Genomic DNA, 25,084 nt, shown 5'->3' on the forward strand with positions numbered 1-25,084 from the left:
ATATCATTCAGACACTGCAAGAGCACCAGCAATAACTCCAAATTTAAAAGAAATGATCAGGGAGTTTCAAACTGAAGAATACAAATCAATACTTGCATGCTTGACATCTTTATATCTGATCAGCTGTAGGGAAACCTTAAATCACAGTGGTTGTACTGTTTAGTTTATCTTATCGCAAAAATGTATTCTCTGTACTGACTTCAAGAATGCTACTAGAATAATGTTTAAACTCCCTGTAGCAAGGTACATGCAGTTAACGTGATTTTTTTTGCCAGACATGAATTCATAGGAATAATCTTTGTTTGATGAGCATCTAAAAGATACCTGTATATGTGCACATTTACTTGCTGAACAGCACAATTACTTATAGATAGGTATATAATATTAAAATCATGTAATCTGCATATTGTTTTACCGATACATACGTCTATCATAGATAGTTACTATGCATGCAGTCCAGGAGACTGGTGAAGACCCCAGCCCTGCCCAACCTCTTAAGTGTCTGGTTAATTGACTTGTTCAGGGTCATACAGCAGGTAGTTATATGCTGAGGAAGTCAAACAATGGACTACACAAAGCAGTTGGTTAACAGCTCATAGCTTTATTTGTCTATGCTAACTGTGGGATAAAACTGGCCAATTTCCACACTGGTAGTTGAACCTGGGCTGCCTGGTTGAATTCCAGGTGTCCTAGCCATTAACTTCAGGTGTCTAGTTAGCTATATCGCAGGTAGAGTTGCTTCTATTTGTAGAGCTACCTCTGTGTTGTTTATTAATAGCATTTCTGAGTCAAGATTGCTAATAATGTATATAATTATAGTATGCTTACTGATATATAACTATAGTATGCTTATTGGAAATCTTCTACACAGATTTCCACAAAAAATTATCTATGGCCACTATCCCTATCAACAAATATAAACAATTTAATAGATACAAGTTTTGCCTTTGCCACTCATTTCTTTATCAAATACATGTGTTGGTTCACAAATACAGAAGTAGTATACAAACTACCAGTTAATGTAATAAAATCATCTCTTAGCTCAATTAACTTAGTTGCAATGCACAGAAAGCGATTACTGCTACCTCACATTGTACAGATCCTTAACAATATATGTGAGCAGCATGAATTTCCTGTTTTAAGATTATCTAGAGTGTACATTTTATGAATGAGAACACTTCCTCTTGTCAAACAGTGCATCACTGAATCTGAAGAAAGACTGCTAGTTTCAAGAACTATGAGGTATCCTACCACGGTGGTGTTCAGAACACAGTACTAATACTGTCTTACATTTCTTATGGAATTGTCTACATTTTCAACAGCAACTGAAGTTATGGATAACTGGGTAAGGTGCAATCTGTCTTTATTATAGACTTTGAATAAGAATAAACTCTGCTTAATAATGAAACAAATAAGATTATTTTATTCAAATGACTAATAGTAGACCATGTTTTTGAAACAATGAGTCTGCAGATAATCATGTTATTTAGTACTTAATTTTTTGAGTAGCAATGTTTAGCTAGTACTAATTGCACACTCATCTGATGAGGCTATTTGTAGCCTAAACATAGTTACGCTGAGCAGCAAAACTTCACAAGTGGAACAGATAATTTCATTGCAAAACCAGTAGTTCCTTTAAAAAGATGTTAGAACCAGTACCACATATGACAACAGTAAATAAAATCATGTTTCCTTTGTCTTATTTTTGTGACTAAAAGTAAGTAAAACATGAATGTTGATTCTATTGCTACTTGATTAAGAAAATGTATGTCAGGATACATATTAACAGCTGAACAGCATACTTCCTTTAGCACACAATATAGCAAAACATAGTGCCTTCATTTACCAAGCACCTTAAATTAAATAGCAACTGTGTTACCCTGAAGTGCACCTAGTTCTATGATTTGTTTATATATAAATAGAAAAACATAAGATTTGCAGTTTTTTGAAGCTAGCATAAGGGTTCATAAGACAGCATATTTGCTTTATAATCACTGGATATCTTAAGCTTATATTTTCATGAAATGTAATGTTTCTGTTTAAATATTGGTAATATAGTTTTTTATTGCCTTGCTTCTGTTCTTTATTTTTCTACAGTAATGTATGTGCTTCCTTTATTCTTCTTTCTTCTTCTTCTTGTTACCATGCATTTCTCCAGTCTTTAATTTAATATATTTTTCTCATGACTAAGTAAAACACAAACACACACCTTATGTTTAAAATTTGGAGTAACTAATATCATATGAAGCATGAGCTATAATCCAGACACCTCCAAAATAAGTGTATCATGTACATGGATTTGTGTTTGAACAGTAATTCTACAAATTGTATGCTAACTTCCTTTTACAGAGACCTAAATGTTTTGAAACAGCAAAGTTTAGCTTCCATGCTAAATGGACATTCTTTATTAAGCCAGGGACTCTGTGGTTGCTATGCCTTAGAATTTTTGATGGATATACAATGGGCAAGAAACTTAGTTACTGCCCTGCTTCATAAGTTATCCAGCAGAAAGCAAAATGTCATGACTGGAACTCTGGCACCATTTAGACTTTACCTGATCTGCATATGCAGAAAGTGAAACATCAGTGCTACACCTCCCTCAGTCAGTCTGTCAGACCATTTTTACATAAGATAATGAAAACACGTTTCTAAAATTTCAGAAACACTATAAAGTGGCAGCCAACTCAGATTATTGATGATCTGACCTATTTGCATGAAGCAGAAAAGGATTTTTGAATGGAACCTGGCAACAATAAGGATTTACAAATTAAAAGTAGATGCTAGTGAGTTACTGGAGTACTGAAGGAGAAGCTTGTGAATGTAATTAGCTGCAGCCTTGAGTTTTCCACACTACGGAATAGAAGGAGATAATATAATCTGACAGAGTTTGTCCTAATAAAGCTATGGGAAGTGTCTGAAAATGTATAACTATTCCATCCCATAAACTAAATAAAAGCAAAAATAAATAGGTCAAGAAAAAGAAATCCTGTTACATCAGCATACAAAAGAAAAACATATTATATGTGTAGGGAGGACAGACTGAAGAATGTATGACACAGACTGAGCTGGAAAAAAATTACTTAGTTTATAACTTTTTATTTTATTTATTTTTATTTTACATTTGTTGACCGGGATAGTCCGACTGGATGCATGTCCATTTTCAGCGGAGGCCCGGGGAGAAAAGCTCCAAGGGTAAGCAGATACAGCATTACATAATACCAGCATTACATATTACAAACAGACTATTTACATGCTGTCTATATTTTATTTGTGCATTTAAAGGACCTGCATCTTTCTGTAAAAATGAATGCTGTTATTTGGTAAAAAGTTATTTCTGTATGCTGACAAGATTAAACCCCTGAAAAGGTGTTCTGTTAATATTATTTAAGGTGTGTTTTATTTGAAATTATTCCTTGTTATTACTTTTTCTTTTGAAACAAGTTAAATCACTCTTGTGTGATCACTTTCTACTGTGGTTGATGTCTCAGGTGTCAGTACTTGCTTAATGCAGATGCTGTACCACAATATGAGGCTGCACAAGTCCGAAAAGAGAGAAACAATGGTATTGTTTAAATTTTATTTTCTAATTTTCCCTCTTTGCCAAGTTGTGTGACCTTAGAGGTAGCCTATGTTGAAATTGGATTGATAGGGTATAGATAGTGCCCTTAAATTAGGATTTAATTTTATTTTAGTACTTTGCGAAGCATTTCAGTGTGAGTTGCTAGTCTTATGATTTTACTCTTTTTACCGGGTTTACTTATGATGTTTTGTGTCTCAGAATAGTAAGATGTGATCTGTCATTACAGACCCACTACATTTTACTCCCAAATTAAACTTCTAGTTCTAGGCACAAACTGGATCCCTTTCTGTGGTGTCCTTCCTACTACCAACAGCTTCCCTTAAGCATGGTATGGGATAAGTTCACTGTTTTTCAAAATTATATCAAAACATTGCTTTACCCCATCTTCAACAAGTCAGTGCCAGGGGTGGCTTATGGTACTGAGATGCAGGGCTACACCCCCTCCAAAATACTTACAATTTTATTGTTATTTATTGCATATTACATTTTCTTGTTTTGAAAATTGTGTCAAAAAAGTTTGCTTATTTGGCTGAACTATTTTTTAAGGCAATCCAGGATTAAGGAGTATTCTCCCATAAACAACAATGTAGTTAAGCCTTATTAAAGTTTGTCCTGTATCTGCAGTGGATTATAAAATGGTGCTTCAGTGGTGGGTGGTTGGATTGTTACAGCAGTCAGTAAGGAGCTGTTGTCCAGTGGTTCGGACCACCTCTGGTGATTGGTTCCTCAGGCAGCCTAAGAACCAAAAGTGAAGGCATAGCTCATTTTTTTTTTTAATTAAATAAAACTCTTATAGTCTGCTGTGATCTCTCTTTACCTTTCTTGCCTGACTGACTTATTTTGTCCTATTCAATGGTTCTAATGGTAAGGGCAGAGTTTGCAATGACTAAAATGCATTATTGCCACCATTATTTATTTATTCATTCATTCATTAGATTACAATCAGATAGCTTAAGTTCATATAGTCCATAGAGTGGTTGCAGCTTGTGTGCACAAAGGCAAGCTATGGATGAAACTCACTGACCCCTACTGTTATTTGATCATGGTTAAACATTTGTGAAACTGACTTGGCAGTACCAGTGTGTGTGTGTTTGAGTGAAACAAGTTGAAAGACATTATATGACAATTTTTTATCACACTCAGACTTCTGAGGTATACATCTTCAACAAAGTGCGGATAACCAGTTCATAGGTCTGACGTGATAATTCTTTCTCTTACATGAATTATGAGCAGGAAGACTACTGCTGGAGAACAGTTTAGTGTGCTCCATACAATAGGACCACTAATTAACTTTGCTATATCCCACCCCCCCAGAATATCCCTGTTTTTTCAGTATATCCCTGCAAGACCCTCCGCCCTTCTCAGGTACACTGTAGCTCTTTTCCATCAATCACAGACATATCACTTGGCTAGGGACCCATCTTCTTTAGAAAATGGCCTTGTAGCATGATTACTGACAGCTAGGAAGTGACAACCCAATTGAAAGAAGTAGCCAGGCTGTCAGGACACATAATATATCCTTGGCTAATCATCATACTTACCCCGGCAGGAGTGATGTTTAGTGTCATCTCCATGACTAGCATACGTATCTGCCTACCAGACAAAGGATATTGTTTCACTCCACCCAAGTTGTTGTTGACCTGTGTAACTTCAGGTCTCAACCAAAGGTTACCCAAGCAGTAATTACTTTCCTTAGCCTCTCTCTGGCATAGGAGAGTTGGGTGTCAGCCCCTTTACCCTATCCTCCCTAGCTCATACTTCCACTGTGTCAAGTCCATTCTTAAACTTGAGTTGCTGGTGGTACAGATGGATATCTTGGCTCTACATCATTCAGCTGGATTTGGTCAGTTATTTACGTAAAATTGTAACCAATATCAAAGGTAGCCCTCCTGTAACACAGCTCCACCAATTCCAGTTAGCCCCACCCATTCAGTTGTTTCCTGCAACCCCTTCTTGCTTTGAAGTCACCATCTACCACTGATCAGTGTACGGGTGTACCTCTAAAATGGAAAATGCTTCTTGCGGTGTTTTGCACTTCCAGTTTTTCATTCCACATGTAGTTGTATAATCTTATTTTGATGAGCACAGAACAATTTGTCTTTCCATTTACATCTTAACCAGGTAAGGACCTTTTACTCTATTAACAACCTTAAACTGCAAGCATGTATTCCCTCTTTAAGGTGTAAGGCCTGCAGTGCTCTCTAACAGTATATTCTGCTTTATGATTATTTAATTTATTCATCACGGGTTGACCACTGATTAAAGTTTCTGCACATTTTCACATAACCATATATTGCACATTATGTCAATAATTATTACTTTGAAACTATATTTTTGTTATAGAATGGTTTTGTTTTATTACTCCCCACAAAGTGATTTCATCTTTATATTTTTGTTCATAATGCAAACTTACAAGAATAGCATGTTAAATATTTTCTTTGAAAATGGAGTTGAGAAATACTGAAACCATAACAATATTTATCTGTGTTCTGACCTCAAAGCAGATTAAAAAAACAGCAGGGGTAATAGGGGAGTCCAGCCTTGATCATGAAAGGAGTGAAGGGTTATTCTCCAATATAAAACATTAATTTTCAGTGTTTAATAGTTCAAAATCCAGTAATTAAATTGATGTGTGTTTTGGAAGAAATTGTTAACTACTTTTTCTTGCACCTAGATTTGCATGTTAAGTGTATACTGCAGACATTTCTTTAGTGCAGTTTATAAACATGTATGTTGGTTTCCTAATGTGATATATAGAGGTTATTGGCAGGACTCCGTTCATAACCACATTATTATGTGTTTGAGAGATGGATGCCAAAAAATTCACTATTGAGGTGAAACTTTGCACCCATGTCGAGAATATATAACAATGGGTTATCTGTGAGACCCCATCATAACTCTTTGCAATGCACAAAGTTTTATCTACTCCCATGTACTTATCAATTACAAAAGAAAAAAAAAACAATGTGTTTTACTGGGTTTTAAAGCCAGTACAACATTTAGCAAGTGCTTTTGAGTAAACAGCAAGTAAGGAAAAGTCAGGGACAGTTTTTAAATATGTCCTAATTTAAATAAGTTACTTATAGACTAACATATGTAAACTTTGGTGGACATAGGAGGGAAAATATTCAGGGACTGAAGAAACAGCCTTTCCCTTATACCCAGTCGTCACAGAATTAAGGGTGAGTATAATAGTTGTTAAACACCTTTGAAAGTGCGGTTGCACTTAGGTCTTGCTCTGCAGTAACGTGCAACAAGTTTATCTTTTTTCCTGTTTGGCAGTATAATCACAGCACTCCATACACTACAAATTCTTTCACAACTGTCTTTTTACATAAAAATGGAAGATTTTGTATATACTGTGGTAAATCGCTGTCACAGCATGACTTGATTTTTTCATGTTAGGATTAAATGATATATGGAAATATGCACAGCTGAGAGTACACATTCCATATTGCAAATTAGACTTCATGCATCTATCATTTTCTTTATTGTCTTAAAGCAAGACATAGTCAGTTATTAGTACTGTACCTTATATCAATGGCAAATAATATATTTTTTAATTTATTAATTGGCTTATTACTTGTTATTACTTATTTATGTGCTTACTTTGAAAGAGAGTGTTGTGTTCACTGTGCAAACAATCTGAGGTGAAACGAAACATTTTTCATCTTTCATTGATTAGGGCAAATTATGACAACAGTATGCAGAAAATGTGTAAAAGTATTGAAAAATGAAATATTATGAGAAAACACTGAGGTCTGCTGATGTAGGTTTACTACTTCACTGATATCCAAAATTTTAAAGGCAGATATTTTCTACAGGTATGGCTTCACTTTGCATTTTACTGATTGCAGCAGCCCTGTGTACAGAGCCTGTTTAAGATGTGTTTTGTATGTTGCCTCCTCTTTAGACAGTTAATGATGAGGAGACCTTTTGGAGAAAAGCTACAAACAGTAGGAAACTCTTGGGTTGGGAACTGAGATGGGTGCTGCTTTTCAAAATCGAACAAAATATCACGGGGGCTAAAGTGCATGAATGAGCTGTAATGTTGCTTGCATAAATCCTGCTGTGACAGCTATGCATTCCAAAAGACAGCCAGAGAAAGTTCTGGACTGGTGCATGTCCTCGGACCTTAGATACGGCAATGAAAGCATCACAAATTCCACGTATAAGTTATTCATTAAATGTGAAACATACCAAATTAAAAAAAGCAGCATCTGTTTTCACAAAACAACTTGGCATTCTCAAGCATGTATGTATCAAGTTTAATACATTATTTCTAAGGTTTTGTCATCGCTGTAGGTCTGGTGATGATTGCACACCAGCACAAACCTGTACCAAAAGCTGCTGCAAGCTATATAGTGAGGGGGAAGTAAATAGTTGAGGGTTAATGAATACATGCACATTTAATTCAGGAAAAATGTATATGCACATGGCTATAAGGGTGGCAGTTATAGGTGCTTCTATCTTAGGCAGAGAAATAGAGAGATGGTAAGAGCATCCTCTTGTACAGCGTAATTGAAAACCTAACATCTGCCTTTGAGAGGAAGAAGATTTGAGATGGTAGAATGCGTGCAGAGTAGAGTTATTAAAATACTGTGGGAAGTACAGGAGTTGGATAGGAATACAGATTTTTGACAGCCTGGTTTGCATACAGAGGAAGAAAGAAGAAACATTAAGAAATAATATTTGGGCATGCTGTACTGTTATGGTGTAAGTGAAAGTGGCAGCTGAAGAGGAATCACTAAGGGGTGACTGAGGTGATGTGTGTGGCAGCTTGAGTAGGTATGATTCAAGACCAAGTTCTAACAGAGCTGGTTAATCCTTCAGTACACTCACAGAGGCAATGATGCATTACAGTCTAGTGGAAGAGGAGTTCTTGATAACTGAGACAGGTGGAAAAACAAATTTAATAGGGACAGGTGGTAGCAACTTTGAGTAGACTGGACAGATAATAAGCCACCTTCATCTAAAATCTTTAAGGATATAAATATATATGTGTATATATATATATATATATATATATATATATATATATATATATATATCATTAAAAACTATGCAAACAGCATTAGCAGATGCTTACTTTGATCTAATAAAAATAACTAGCTTAGCTGTATTATGCCTGCTTTTAAACAATTAGTAAATCACAGTGACACTTATACAAACAACTCTATCAAATGTATAACCCCACAAGATTTATAAGATTCACAGCATGGTATCAGAAATAAATGTACATAATATAACAACAAAGTAACATAGCAGTGGATTGAATTGTTCAGATCAGTATCAACAATTACTATAAGTGTACAGAGTTAAACATTTGCAACTGTGAAATGGGCCTTATAGTTAAACTAGGTACGCCAAATTAAGGCATGTGCAACTACTGTTGCCTTGAAGCTCTTTAGAGCCCCAATCGTCTTTTAGATGCAAAAGTATTGAATTCCAAATGGGGGAGAGCTCCACAAATGTTAGCCAAGACCTGGAAACTTACTATAGTTCCTAGTCTATGGGATGTCAGATGGAGCGCTAGGTACCTGGTTGACTAAGTGTCAATAATCCAGCCTTGAAACTGAATTAGCAATAACCTGAGCAGTCTGAAAAGTATGGCTGCACATTGGTTGTCCATGTTCGACAAACAAACTGCCACAGTCTGTACCCACTACTGGCAATTACTCCTGAAAGCCCAGAATATACAAGTGACTGCTATTCAGACATTAGAACATTAAAGCATATGTAAAAGCTGAAGGAGTCTAAGTGGGGCCAAATGTTTCAACATGGTATATGCTAACATGTGACCAAATGTTTCAACGTTATATGTTATTCTGAAGAAAATAAAATGATATTAGACCGTGATAATGAAATCTGATAGACACTAAAGGCAATGTGGTAAAAATTAGAAGTAAAGGAATGTGCTGTCTGTCTGTAGTAGTTTTATTAAATACAAAATAATGTATGTAGATATATATATATATATATATATATATATATATATATATATATATATGTTTGTGTGTGTGTGTTAGAATGTTAGTAAATTTTTTTTTTTTTAAAATGCACAGATGTATTTACTAAAGCTACACTTGATACTGAATTACATTCTGACCACAAAAGCCAGACTTACCATTAGAATTACCAGGGCATAGCTTTGGTATTGTATTGGTGCTATACCTTACCAACACAAATCCTTTTTACTATAACACACAGTGTAACATTAACAGATACTATTATTTCAACTTTGGCCTAAATGCAGGACTTCACTCTGCAGTTTTTGACAAGGAGTCAGGCACTGACTGGGAAGCAATGCTAAAGGAAATCAACGTTTAAGAATCAAATACAAAATAAAAAAAGGGCAGCACATTTATTTAGTTTGCACTGCAGACATCCAGTTTCAGCTCATAACAGATATACATCTTCCTGTTTTAAAATGACTCAGTATCATCAAAAATATTTGGAGACAGCAAGTCTGCAGCATATACATCCTTTTGTAGACCTCTCTAGTACTGATGATAAAGGTTATGTGCTGCTGGTAAGTTCTTTTTTCCCTGAAAATGAAAGTTATCATTAGTCTTTGTTTGACTCCCTCAGTCATTAGTTGCAAACCATATGACTGTGAACAGCTCACTTAATCAAATAACATTATCAAGTTGCCTCTGAAAAGAAGCATTTAAGCTTATGTAATTACTAGAGTAAGAACTTAAGAGAAGTTATACTATATGTAACCATATATTTCCTTTTCTGATGCAGACCACTACATGTAATATAAATAATTTTATCTCATGTTGTTCACTTGCCCTCTCCTCTGATCTCTTTGGGAATTGATGTAAGAAAGACTGTGAGATAAAGTCTTCCTTGACACATACAATGTTTGAGACTCTGACACCGGACCATTGAATACATTTTTTTGTCTGAGAATCAAGAGATCAATAGCATTATTTTTGTACAGCCATTAAAATAAATGTTTCATGCAGATTCGGGATGACCAGGGGGCATGAAAACTCTAAGCAGTGCCTACTTATGCAGTGTCATATAACAATTTCCTGCATAAATAGGAACCAAGTGATATAGAATTGATTGCATTATGTTGGCTGTGTGTGCAGTTCTTTCAGATTGACAGAAAATAAAGAAAGAAAGAAATGTTTCAAATATAAATCACATAGTTAAGACAGAGACAATGCCACTGAGCAGTTTGCATTGCCTAGATGTCATTATCTATTTTCAAGACAAATGGAAGTGAGAACATTAGAACTTGTGTCTTTATAATTTCACAGACTAGTTTTATGTTTTCCAAATGTTTTTGGTGGTGGTGGGAGCAGATCTGAAGCAGAATGCTTCTAGACACTTTACACGTGCACAAATCAGTTACTTAAATTGTTTCAAAAATCATGTATAAAGTGTAAAATTTTTGGAAGGTGGTTCTCTTATGTTATTAATAAATACTGGGTGTCAGGAAAAAATTGAAAAAAAAGAACTATTTGTGAATTTTTGCAATTCATAGGAAGTATATAAGAATCAGATGAAGGTAAGAAATTTAGATGGTAAGCAACTTCTGGTATAAAAAGAGCTATGAAGATCATTGTAATACATAAAGAGAACTTATATATTTTATTCAGGTATTTCATGGGGATGTAGCAATTTTTCTTATATTATTCCTTAAATATACAATACAGATCATGCCTTGTTCTCCTTGAATATTAGCAACAACGTTGATGCATTTTATTTAGTTTTCATAAAAGCAGATCTGTTAATTCTAAGTTAACTGAATCCACTCAGCATTACTTATTAATTACACACTATTCTGCATTCTGACAGGACCTTCAAAAACTGAACAAGAGCAATTTTCAAATCTTGAGTGACAACACAAGAACTTTGATTAGTTAACAGTGACATCTACTGTCTAAACACTGTACAAATAAATCAAACAAGGAAAAATAGTTTTCATTACATAATTTATCAGCAACTAGAAAATATATTTTTTATTTCTAAGGGAAAATATTAATAACATTATGTAAATACACACACACACACACACATACACACACACACACACACACACACACACACATACACATTCAGATTTGGCTTTAATGGCATGAATGTACTAAAAAGTAAAAAGTAAAAACTCACGGGCATTCAGAAGCCATGTAGTTGAAACACTGGTTATGTCCTTAATGGGTCATTTGTAAATATCCCATCAGCCTCCACTACATGAAATTTAAGGTATTCCAGAGTGATGACTAGCTTAGCCGGATCTTTCTTGAAGTCTTTACCAAATGGTTTGTCTGTGTGTCCATTTTATCCTTATTGGTTTTCATGTTCTTTGGGATATTTTGCAGGCATATTAATGTTTATGGGCATCAGACTTGGCCTTAAGCTCTGTGTTGCCAAAGTATAGCCAAATAATTCACTTAATCTGCACTGATGAGCTCAGAAAAAGGGTGAAACACGTCATGTCTACATCTAATAACATTTGCTTTTAATTGCTTGAATGTAAAGTCATGCATATTCAGAAGCCATGTAGCTGAAACAAGGGTATGTCCTTAAGGGGTCATTTGCTTATATCCCATGGACCTCTACTATAGGAGATTTAAGGTATTACACAGTAAATGTTCTAGTTTAACTTAGCCTTTCTTGTTTTTTCTTTTTCTGTTTTTTTTTTGGTGCATGTGTCTTTTTACCTTCTGTTTTATATACCCATGAACTACCACATGGGCAGCAATCTACTTAACACCGAATGCGTAATAAGAGACCTTGGGACCCAGGTGGACAGTAGTCTCTCCTTTGATAGTCATATTGCCACAGTAGTCAGGAAGTCCTTCTACGTGGCACACCTCATCATAAAAGGGTTCTCATCCAGGAAAAAAGAGGTCATTGTTCCCCTCTACTCGACACTCAGACCCATTATAGAGTACAATGCCCCTTTTGGAATGTACCTCACAAGACATCTGCAGCAGTTGGAAAGGCCACAGAAGTACCTCACAAACAGGATTACTGGTCTCAAACAAATGCACTACACTGACTGCCTCAAAAAACTCCATCTTTACTCCGTAGCATATCGCCTACTCCGAGGTGATCTCTGCCTAGCATATAATGCTATGTCAAACCCAGAGCTGTTGGACATGCTACACCTAAAGAAATCCCAATCCCTCCAAGCTACATGCTCTAGGGACCTAAACCTTGTCACCACAATAAACAGAACACGCTGGAGGGATAGATTCTTGTCCCAGATACTTCCTATACTTTGGAACAAGCTACCCATCTATGTCAAGCAAAGTTCTTCATTAGCACTCTTCAAGAAAAATCTTGATGAGTGGATGGGAGATAGGAAATACACCCCAGGGATCACTTCTGTGTCTCTGCTCGACAGTGGTACAGGAAAATAACTTTCTTGGGTGGCATAAGCCATGGAACCTTGTTGGCTAGGCTTAAGTAGGCCCTTGGACTGATAGCCTATTACCTACCTATGAACCTATGAACCTATATATATATATATATATATATATATATATATATATATATATATATGTGGGTCTAGGACACATGCTCGACTAGCATATGTCCGAATCACAAAAGATCGAACACACATACACGAAAGCATTTAACATCGAAAAGTGCTTCCGTGTATGTGTAGTTAAAAAAAAAAAATTACATTTCTGCAGGGGGGCTTTACCCCCTGCACCCCCAACACCCCCCCTACTTTATTATGCTCACTCCGAGATCACACTACAGTGGGGAAAAGGGAATTTTCCCTTACCAGCACTGTAGTCAAATCTACGAAACAGGCACACATACACAGAAGTGCTTGTCGATGTTAAGCGCTTTCGTGTATGTGTGTTTATGTTTTGTGATTCGGACATATGCTAGTCAAGCATGTGTCCAGATCCTATATATATATATATATATATATATATATATATATATATATATATATATATATGTATATATATATATATATATATATATATATATATATATATATGTATATATATATATATATATATATATATATATATATATATATATATATATATCAGATATGTATGCAAAACTCCTTTAAAGCCCTCAAAATGGTTCAACTTCTAACTTCCTTAGTAAGAAGTCACTCATCAGATACAATTAGAAAAGCCCATAAATAGTAGATATACAAATATTTTTGGGAATAAGAACTCAAAGTAAATATGTAGAGAAAAAGATTGTCCTTGGTGTTAGGCTATTGAACATGTATGCCCAATACACTTTGGAAAACCCTTTGTTTGAGGTACTTGTTCTCTTGTTTCTTTGTTATTCTGTTGTTTCTTTGTTGTTCACTGCATCAGTAATATCCAGTTCCTGCATTCAGTTTAGCTTGTAGCATTTACAATGAAAAGAAAAACAAAAACAGAAGGAGAAAACAATAACAGAATCCTGCAATCGTCGCAAAACTGAAGATAGCAAACAAAGTATAAATGATTCGGTAATACGTCTTATTTTCAGAGTTTGTGGTGGTATGTTACAGAAGTGTTACATACCACAAATTACTTTCCTTTTCATTGCAAAGAAAAGGTGATACAAAATTACTCTTGCCTGGTGAAGGCTTGGCACTTTTGGCTTTGAGATGACGTAAGTGTGCAGTTTGATATGTCTTGCACAATGAACAATCTTACGTATGAGCCATGCAAGAAGTTTAGATCCAGTGTGAATGATCATGCAAAATTAATGAATCTGATAAGTATGAGCTGTTAGAAATGCACAGTATATATATATATATATATATATATATATATATATATATATACCATTAATAAAAATATATATATATATATATATATATATATATATATATATATATACCATTAATAAATATATATATATATATATATATATATATAGCAATAATAAATATATATATATATATATATATATATATATATATATATATATATATATATATATATATATACCATTAATAAATATATATATATATATATATATATATATATATATATATATATATATATATACAAATAACCAATGCGGATATCCCAGAACAAGTATAACAAAAACACAAACCCAGTAGAAGGAGCTAAATACCTCAAGTAATAGACAAGCGTAATGGCTCATAAACAAGTATGAGCCCAAAGTCCAAGCTGTCTGCTGTTCCCAGCCATATATGAAAGTAAACAGTTCCCGTTCCTTCAGGGATCTAAGATATAGCAGCTCTCCAGTAAATGAAGTAAACCATCCACAAAGTTCTCTCCTTACGCAAAAAAGTCAATCGACTCCACCAATGTAAAGTAAAAATGTATTTAATCATAAAATAAGCGCTTTCACGGTGTGCAGCACTGCTTCATCAGATACACAAAAGAATAAAAGCAAACCATTTAAATGCTACACGTACAATCAAAAACACCAATCATTTGTCCTTTTCAAATACAAAAGTAAAATGTCTCACCAATGGTAGAAAATATCTCAGCATATCCCCTTACTTGCTGGCGACTGAAAAACAGCGTCATTCAATGCACGCAGATTAAAAATCAGTGTTTCCAAGGTAACGGGCGCTAGAGATACGTAAACATAATACACAATTGGAATCTATCATGGCAAGATATTCAGCATGCTAATATACTAGATGCACTAACACCATTACACATACTGAAAACTCAATTATATGAACTCCTTTGTACAGACTATATAATAAACATTTTAAAAGTTATAATGCTTAAAAACCAAAAACGCTTTCCTATAAACTGAAATGACTAAAATAGAACTGTAATACTGATATAATACACAGGGACACTAATGATGGAAATAGTATATCTCCCTTGTATTATAGAACCTGAATAACTATTAAAACAAACATATAAACAGCTAAGAATTATCTAGCTAATCTAATATGAGCACTGGCTGTCTAACTATAAATCTATACAATGTGTCACGATCTGTCCACAACCTATAGAATTACTGGAAATAGGACAAACCTATAAAATATGGAAAGTCTACCTAATCAGGTGAAAAGGGAGATGAACACTGACTATACAACTCAAATCTATACATCTGCTGGTTGCATCAAAGACAACCAATATTTATAAGTGATGGTCTGTGACTAATACGTGAAAAAGCACATAAATGACAAATTTATAATAAAAAATTCTATATAGGACTGTAGTAAAATCTAAACGAGGATATAGTAAGGGGCCTATTAACGTAGGCTCCTTCCTTTGAGGTAGGGTTTAATAGAGACCGTTTCATTCAAGCCTCGACCCCTATGTGCACCTAACCTCAAAATCCATCGTAGTTCTGCTTCTTCTGTCTTATTATAAATGTCACCTAACCGAGTGGATGGGTTCTCTACATGGAGAACCTGAAACAGAAACTCATGAGTGTCTCCTTCACATAACATGTGCTTTGCCAATGCACTACTCCCATCTTTCCTGTGAAAGCAATAATAATGATCTCTAATACGTTCCTTAAGTGAACGATTTGACTTGCCAACATAGTACTGAAAACATATTACACAATGGGCTACATACACTATGTTGCGACTCATGCAACTAGCATCAACCCTAATGTCCCAGAGTCTCCCACTGTCCGGATGTCTAAAGTAGTGGGACTCATCTATATAACGACACTGGGGGCATGCTCCACATTTGACCGTTCTTTCTAAGCCTGTGTGGGGTGTATATGAATTAGACCCATAACATAAAATTTGTTTTAAACTGGACATGTTACTGTAGGTGTATCTAGGCAAAGGACCCACAACATCCCTTGTTTTATCATCACTAGATAGAATATTCCAGTTATTTAAAATCACCCTCTGCAGAACAGTGGTATTATTACTAAGTGGTATTACTAAATGCTCAAAATTGGGTCTGATTTTCTTCTCCACTTTGTTATTGTTATGTTCGGAGAAAAAAGGTTGTGCTCTATTTCTTCTGAGATCCTCCATGTTAGAATATACTTCTTGTACCTCATTAACTTCATAACCCCTATTCACAAGGCCTTCTCTCAGGGTTACTAATTCATCTTTAAAGAGTGTATCAGTACTGGACAGGTGAGATAAACGCATAGCCTGTCCTTTGATTACATTCTTAAAAATCCGGGGGGGGGATGCATACTCTTTCTATGCAAAAAGGAAGTTTTGTAACAAGGCTTCCTATAAATACGTGTACCAATCACTTCACCCTCCCTAAACACTAGAACATCCAAAAACTCAAGTGCTTGCCAAGAATATTTTTAAATATTGAAATTGTATTAGAAAATAATGTTTTCCTATTTAATAACAGCTGTTATAGACAAAGGAGTGGCGTAGCAATGGGCACAAGCTGTGCAAACAGCTACGCCAACCTGGTCATGGCTGAATTTGAATCAAGATACATTTTGGGTACTGCACAGATAATATTTTTCAAGAGATTTGTAGATGATCTCTTTTTTCTGTGGGCAGGGTCGATCGAATCCTTGATGGATTTTCACTCTAGGCTCAATAATGCGACCAATTTTATTAAGTTTACACTAAAATTTTCTTGGCAAGCACTTGAGTTTTTGGATGTTCTAGTGTTTAGGGAGGGTGAAGTGATTGGTACACGTATTTATAGGAAGCCTTGTTACAAACCTTCCTTTTTGCATAGAAAGAGTATGCATCCCCCCCAGATTTTTAAGAATGTAATCAAAGGACAGGCTATGCGTTTATCTTGCCTGTCCAGTACTGATACACTCTTTAAAGATGAATTAGTAACCCTGAGAGAAGGCCTTGTGAATAGGGGTTATGAAGTTAATGAGGTACAAGAAGTATATTCTAACATGGAGGATCTCAGAAGAAATAGAGCACAACCTTTTTTCTCCGAACATAACAATAACAAAGTGGAGAAGAAAATCAGACCCAATTTTGAGCATTTAGTAATACCACTTAGTAATAATACCACTGTTCTGCAGAGGGTGATCTTAAATAACTGGAACATTCTTTCTAGTGATGATAGAATAAAGGATATCGTAGGTCCCTTGCCTAAATATACCTACAGTAATATGTCCAGTTTGAAACAAATTCTATGCTATGGGTCCAACACACATACACCCCAGACAGGTTTTGAAAGAACGACCAAATGTGGAGCATGCCCCCAATGTCGTTATATAGATGAGTCCCACTATTTTAGACATCCAGATAGTGGGAGACTCTGGGACATTAGGGTTGATGCTAATTGCATGAGTCGCAATATAGTATATGTAGCCCACTGTGTAATATGTTTTCAGTATTATGTTGGCAAGTCGAATCGTTCACTCAAGGAACGTATTAGAGACCACTATTATTGCTTTCACAGGAAAGATGGGAGTAGTGCATTGGCAAAGCACATGTTATGTGAAGGAGACACTCATGAGTTTCTGTTTCAGGTTCTCCATGTAGAGAACCCATCCACTCGGTTAGGTGACATTTATAATAAGACAGAAGAAGCAGAACTACGATGGATTTTGAGGTTAGGTGCACATAGGGGTCGAGGCTTGAATGAAACGGTCTCTATTAAACCCTACCTCAAAGGAAGGAGCCTACGTTAATCGGCCCCTTACTATAGCCTCGTTTAGATTTTACTACAGTCCTATATATAATTTTTTATTATAAATTTGTCATTTATGTGCTTTTTCACGTATTAGTCACAGACCATCACTTATAAATATTGGTTGTCTTTGATGCAACCAGCAGATGTATAGATTTGAGTTGTATAGTCAGTGTTCATCTCCCTTTTCACCTGATTAGGTAGACTTTCCATATTTTATAGGTTTGTCCTATTTCCAGTAATTCTATAGGTTGTGGACAGATCGTGACACATTGTATAGATTTATAATTAGACAGCCAGTGCTCATATTAGATTAGCTAGATAATTCTTAGCTGTTTATATGTTTGTTTTAATAGTTATTCAGGTTCTATAATACAAGGGAGATATACTATTTCCATCATTAGTGTCCCTGTGTATTATATCAGTATTACAGTTCTATTTTAGTCATTTCAGTTTATAGGAAAGCGTTTTTGGTTTTTAAGCATTATAACTTTTAAAATGTTTATTATATAGTCTGTACAAAGGAGTTCATATAATTGAGTTTTCGGCATGTGTAATGGTGTTAGTGCATCTAGTATATTAGCATGCCGAATATCTTGCCATGATAGATTCCAATTGTGTATTATGTTTACGTATCTCTAGCGCCCGTTACCTTGGAAACGCTGATTTTTAATCTGCGCGCATTGAATGACGCTATTTTTCAGTCGCCAGCAAGTAAGGGGATATGCTGAGATATTTTCTACCATTGGTGAGACATTTTACTTTTGTATTTGAAAAGGACAAATGACTGGTGTTTTTGATTGTACGTGTAGTATTTAAATGGCTTGCTTTTATTCTTTTGTGTATCTGATGAAGCGGGGCTGCACACCGCGAAAGCGCTTATTTTATGATTAAATACGTTTTTACCAACCACGTCCCGGCACTATTAAGGCTGTCCTTTATCTCTCCCTTTTTCTGCTGAACCTCCGTAATGCTTAAAACAGCATAAACCACGAATGACGAATAGTTGAAAACTGATTTCTTTAATATAAACAACCAAAACAAGTTTAAAAACACCTCAGATTTAGCGCTTTCATCTCCCACAACGGAGACTTCTTCAGAATCCACTTATAAACTAATCCAAGCAGTCTTTTTATATTATACATTAATTCCCAACAGTAGTTGATTGATTAATTGCTTTGCAGTTAGATTTAAATTTAAAAGGGCATCACATCTTCATGTTAAACCATATAAAATTACAATTGAATATAAGATAAGATGAAAATTCAAAATATTGCTTTCATTGAATATACTAACTGAATCATAAAGTGCGTAAATAGTAAAATCATTCAATAAATAAATAATAAATGAATGAATAATAAATGAATTAAATATCTTGATGCTGATCAAGAAACATATGTTGTACAATACCTAAGGAAAAATAATAATAATAATGACACATATTAAATATATATAAATATGCAAATAGTTGATTAAATAAATAATATATAAATATATATATATCTTAAATATGAATAAATATGAATAATATAATGTTAATTTAATACTTTGATATAGTTGATAAAATTATAAAATTAATTCTGTGCAAAAAAATCCCATAGCAGCAAATAATCTTGTCTTAAGTTGTTTAAAAACTTCTAATATACAAATATACAAACTACCAACAGGACATTCAAGGCACCATATTCGAAGAACATTCCAAAAAACATTTCAAAAACATTTCATAATCCATTTCTCAAAATTCATTTTAAGGGAACATTTCAAGAAACGTTTCAAAACCATATTCAAAACACATATCCCAGAGCATTTAAAAGAACACTTAAAAAACACACACATTTTCAAAAACATTTAAAAACATTTGGGAACGTTTAACAGTATTTAAAAACCTTTTGATGAACTTAAATGGGAACAATTTTATACCATTTTAATTTTTGGGTCATTGGCTAAAATTTTCAGTGCAGGGGTGATAGATATATGGTCATTCAGACCCCAAATACCACAGGCATCAAGTCTGAGTTGCCATATCATCTCCCTGTATTCCACTTTGGTTTCCCAATCACCCCCTCGCTCCATACATTCTACTGCTTCCAGTACCCAAAATTTATAGTCAGCTTTTTTGCATTCTATTGCATGTCGATATAGAGCATTATTGTCATTATGTCTATTTATGTCTCTTATGTGCTCATATATTCTATTTTTAAGCTGCCTTTCAGTTTTCCCAACATAATATTTTTGACACGCTTTGCACTTTACTAAATACACAACACCTTTGGAATAACAGGTGCTGTATTTTTTAGCTTTTAGGGTCAAATGTAAATTGGGTAGTGTTAATTCCTTTGTTTCTGCAATGTATGGGCATTGTGCACATCGGCCACACTTAAAAGTCCCATACTTTTTACTAGTCCCTTCCTTCTCTATTTTCTTTCTCTCTAGAGTATTCTTTATGTTCATGTTTCTTCTAAAACTGAGTTTAAGCTCACTCTTAAAAACATCAGTTTTTACTGCCATATTTCTAAACATGTTCCAAACTTCATAGATGCTCCTCTTCAACCACCCTATATCTTTATAATAAGTAATAATAAGATATGGTGTGAATTTATTACTAATCCCATTATTTTCATTGCTACCATCCATGTTAAAATTAATGATGTTGACATTGTTGTTATTATTTGTCTCATTGTCACTTATAATATTAACCCTCTTACATATCAGAGGTTTGTATCTGGTCCGCCTGCCCTGCGTTACATATTCTTTTATAGGTACTATGATATCCTTAGGGTAACCTCTTTCAATAAACATTGTCTCCACATGTTTCATTTCATTCAAAAAATCTTCTTCCTCTGATATCATCCTCGCCATCCTAATCATTTGTCCCTTGACCACATTTTTCTTTAGTTGATATGGGTGATCACTACAGTAATGGAGGTAGGAATTGGAGAAATGTTCCTTCCTAAATGCATTTGATTTGTAACATTTTCTTATTTTATCTTTACTCAACTTAATGTCTAGGAAGTGTATTTCATCTTTTTTTTTCTTTTTCTATTTGATGCACAAAACTCAAAAAGGAGGTAGTGTGATTGATATACTTTAAAAAATCCATTATATTCTCCCTACTTCCATTCCATAAGATAAAGATATCATCCAGGAACCTGAAGTACTTGACAATGTATTGATTGTACACAGATTTAAAAACATATTGTTTTTCCCAGTGTAGTATAATTATATTAGCATAAACTGGTGCGCAGGCAGACCCCATCGCTACCCCTTCTTTTTGATGGTAGTAGTCTCCTTCAAAGTATACAAAATTATATTTTAACACTAATTCCATACATTCTAGGACAATTCTATATTGAATAGGTGTAAGAAATTTCATCTCTGTAAGCACCTCTTCAAACCATTCCATACCAATGGTTTGTAGAATAACGGAAAATAAATCTTTAACATCTACTGTTATAAAATACGTTTCATCACTGTAGGCACTCTCATTAATTTTGGTCAAAAAATCCCATGAATCTTTGATTATATGATCGTATCTATCATAAAATTCCTTGGTCATAGTGTCTACATAAATTGCCATAGTCTGAGTTTTTGATCCTTGCGAGGCCACTATAGGTCTCATGGGGGGATCCACCACTGACTTGTGTATCTTCGGTATACCAAAGATTGCTGGTATAACTGGTTTTGGTACTGTTAAAAACTTGTGTAACTCGAGATCTATCATGCCACAGAACAAATTATCATCTAAAATTAAATCTATCTTTCTGTACAGTATGTTTATCTCATTTTTAGTCACCAAACAGTACTGGTGGTCCTTATCCAAAATATCTTTCATTCTCTTGGTATAGTCCCATTTGTCCATAATGACTATACCTCCCCCCTTATCTGGCGTCATCACCCGTATTTTATTGTTGTTACTTAAATCATGTAATAATTTCATTTCCTTTTTGTCCAAATTACTTTGCACCCTATTTCTAACTTTGTGTTCATCCCGAATTTTGTTGATTATACATCTTTCAAAATTCAGAATTTCATATTGTAAGGGTGGGTTATATATGCTACGCCTAGCTAGAGGGTTCATCTTATTATGTTCAGTTCTATCATTGAATATGTGCCTGAAATTAAGTTTGCGTGTAAATAGTTTAATGTCCAGGATAAATTTGTCAATGCTAGGTTTTACCACTGGAACAAAGGTGAAACCCTTTATAAACAATTCAAAAAAACTTTTGTCAACATTAATATCTGTATAGTTAAAAATGTTAAAATTGTTGTAAGTATTTAAAATCCCATTAAAATCAGTATTGTCAGCATCAGTAATGTGTTCAATATCCAAATCGTGTATTAGTTGAGGGGCAGGGGTTAATGAAAATTCTGCTCACGATATCCCCTTCCCAACCCTGCATTGTTTCCTGATGTAGCTTGTGCATAAGAGGTCTGCTGGTTCCTATTTCTCAACCTCTCCGATCTCCGTATTTCCTCTGTTTCTACGGGGGCATCATTATTAGTCATACTACCTGCCCCTTCAAGATTAGGGAATTGATCGTAATACGTTTGATTATTAACATCTATTACTTCACGTTCCCGTTTCTCCCTAAAAGCCCCTCTTTGTTGGAAATAGTTATTATTCCTGTTCTGAAAAGAAGGTTTAAAATAGTTGCTAGACCTCTGATTAGGGATCGGTTTTCCCAAATTGTACGCATTGCCCTTTTCATAAACTGAGATATCCCTATCCAATTTCTTTAACTTACGATTAATATTAATGTTTGCTGCCACATCAGCATCATGCAGTGTTCTGTAATATACCACTTTATATTCTTCCAAAGAATGCAGTAAATCATTATTAATATCAACATGAATTTTGTCAATATCACTTTTCAATTTCTCCAAGACTTCAGTATTATATTGAATCATTGCCCTTAAAATTGTCAATCCACATTCATTTAAAATATCACATACTTTTTTAAAAAACATTTCATCATTAAAACTACTGTTGGGAAATTTATTAATTCTAAGTCCTTTAGGGACTATCTTTTCTTTCACACATTTTTCAAGGTACCAGTTTTCTACAGTTAAGGACTTGTATTTAAATAAAAGTTTCTTAAAGTCCTTACATTTGTCTTTATACGTAACCGTATTAACAGATTCCCTGGTACCTGGTTTGTCTTTTCCTTTTCCGCTCCGTGTGAATGATTTGTTAAGCCATACATCAAAGTCCAAGTCTCTGTAGTTGTCAAAGATAGCAGGACCATCTCCGTCATTATTCCTATTAAAACGCTGGTAATTGTCCCTTGTGCTCGCATTTCTCCGCCTTGCGTTAGCCTCCATACTCCCATCACCTCGTGTCTGCTGGTCGCCAGCTGCTGACGTCACTCTGTTGACCCTCCGGTCCTTAGGACTGCTTTGCGCACAGGGGATTTCTGTAGAGGTTCCTGCAGGAACATTATCAGGTTGCGAGTAAGCTTGAATTACTCGCAACAATTCATTTAGCATAGCACTGCTCTCCATTTCGTATTAAGGACTCCTCGTGTCCGGATCCGAAAACCAAAACACAACTAAAACTTGTAACCAAAAGGAATGTATCACCAAACACCAACCACGTCCCGGCACTATTAAGGCTGTCCTTTATCTCTCCCTTTTTCTGCTGAACCTCCGTAATGCTTAAAACAGCATAAACCACGAATGACGAATAGTTGAAAACTGATTTCTTTAATATAAACAACCAAAACAAGTTTAAAAACACCTCAGATTTAGCGCTTTCATCTCCCACAACGGAGACTTCTTCAGAATCCACTTATAAACTAATCCAAGCAGTCTTTTTATATTATACATTAATTCCCAACAGTAGTTGATTGATTAATTGCTTTGCAGTTAGATTTAAATTTAAAAGGGCATCACATCTTCATGTTAAACCATATAAAATTACAATTGAATATAAGATAAGATGAAAATTCAAAATATTGCTTTCATTGAATATACTAACTGAATCATAAAGTGCGTAAATAGTAAGATCATTCAATAAATAAATAATAAATGAATGAATAATAAATGAATGAAATATCTTGATGCTGATCAAGAAACATATGTTGTACAATACCTAAGGAAAAATAATAATAATAATGACACATATTAAATATATATAAATATACAAATAGTTGATTAAATAAATAATATATAAATATATATATATATCTTAAATATGAATAAATATGAATAATATAATATTAATTTAATACTTTGATATAGTTGATAAAATTGTAAAATTAATTCTGTACAAAAAAATCCCATAGCAGCAAATAATCCTGTCTTAAGTTGTTTAAAAACTTCTAATATACAAATATACAAACTACCAACAGGACATTCAAGGCACCATATTCGAAGAACATTCCAAAAAACATTTCAAAAACATTTCATAATCCATTTCTCAAAATTCATTTTAAGGGAACATTTCAAGAAACGTTTCAAAACCATATTCAAAACACATATCCCAGAGCATTTAAAAGAACACTTAAAAAACACACACATTTTCAAAAACATTTAAAAACATTTAGGAACGTTTAACAGTATTTAAAAACCTTTTTATGAACTTAAATGGGAACAATTTTTATACCATTTTGATTTTTGGGTCATTGGCTAAAATTTTCAGTGCAGGGGTGATAGATATATGGTCATTCAGACCCCAAATACCACAGGCATCAAGTCTGAGTTGCCATATCATCTCCCTGTATTCCACTTTGGTTTCCCAATCACCCCCTCGCTCCATACATTCTACTGCTTCCAGTACCCAAAATTTATAGTCAGCTTTTTTGCATTCTATTGCATGTCGATATAGAGCATTATTGTCATTATGTCTATTTATGTCTCTTATGTGCTCATATATTCTATTTTTAAGCTGCCTTTCAGTTTTCCCAACATAATATTTTTGACACGCTTTGCACTTTACTAAATACACAACACCTTTGGAATAACAGGTGCTGTATTTTTT

General features: G+C 34.4%; 1 protein-coding gene across 2 annotated transcripts in view; it reads left to right on the forward strand.

Annotated features, from left to right (window-relative positions):
* Positions 1 to 1,208: 1,208 nt before the first annotated feature.
* LOC122809302 (C-X-C chemokine receptor type 3-like) overlaps positions 1,209 to 25,084 on the forward strand; it is a 54,944-nt gene continuing 31,068 nt past the window's right edge. Inside the window, exon 1 of one of the 2 annotated variants that reach the window (XM_044080691.1) lies at positions 1,209 to 1,345. In XM_044080691.1, coding sequence (XP_043936626.1) covers positions 1,298 to 1,345 — 48 coding nt within the window. In that variant the 5' untranslated portion in view covers positions 1,209 to 1,297. Of the gene's footprint in view, positions 1,346 to 5,575; positions 5,702 to 25,084 lie in introns of those variants that run through there. The other variant, XM_044080692.1, reaches the window with a different exon arrangement.

This window comes from Protopterus annectens, chromosome 8.part0, assembly GCF_019279795.1.
Source record: "Protopterus annectens isolate FY-2018-M chromosome 8.part0, PAN1.0, whole genome shotgun sequence".
In the NCBI taxonomy this organism is placed as follows: domain Eukaryota; kingdom Metazoa; phylum Chordata; order Ceratodontiformes; family Protopteridae; genus Protopterus; species Protopterus annectens.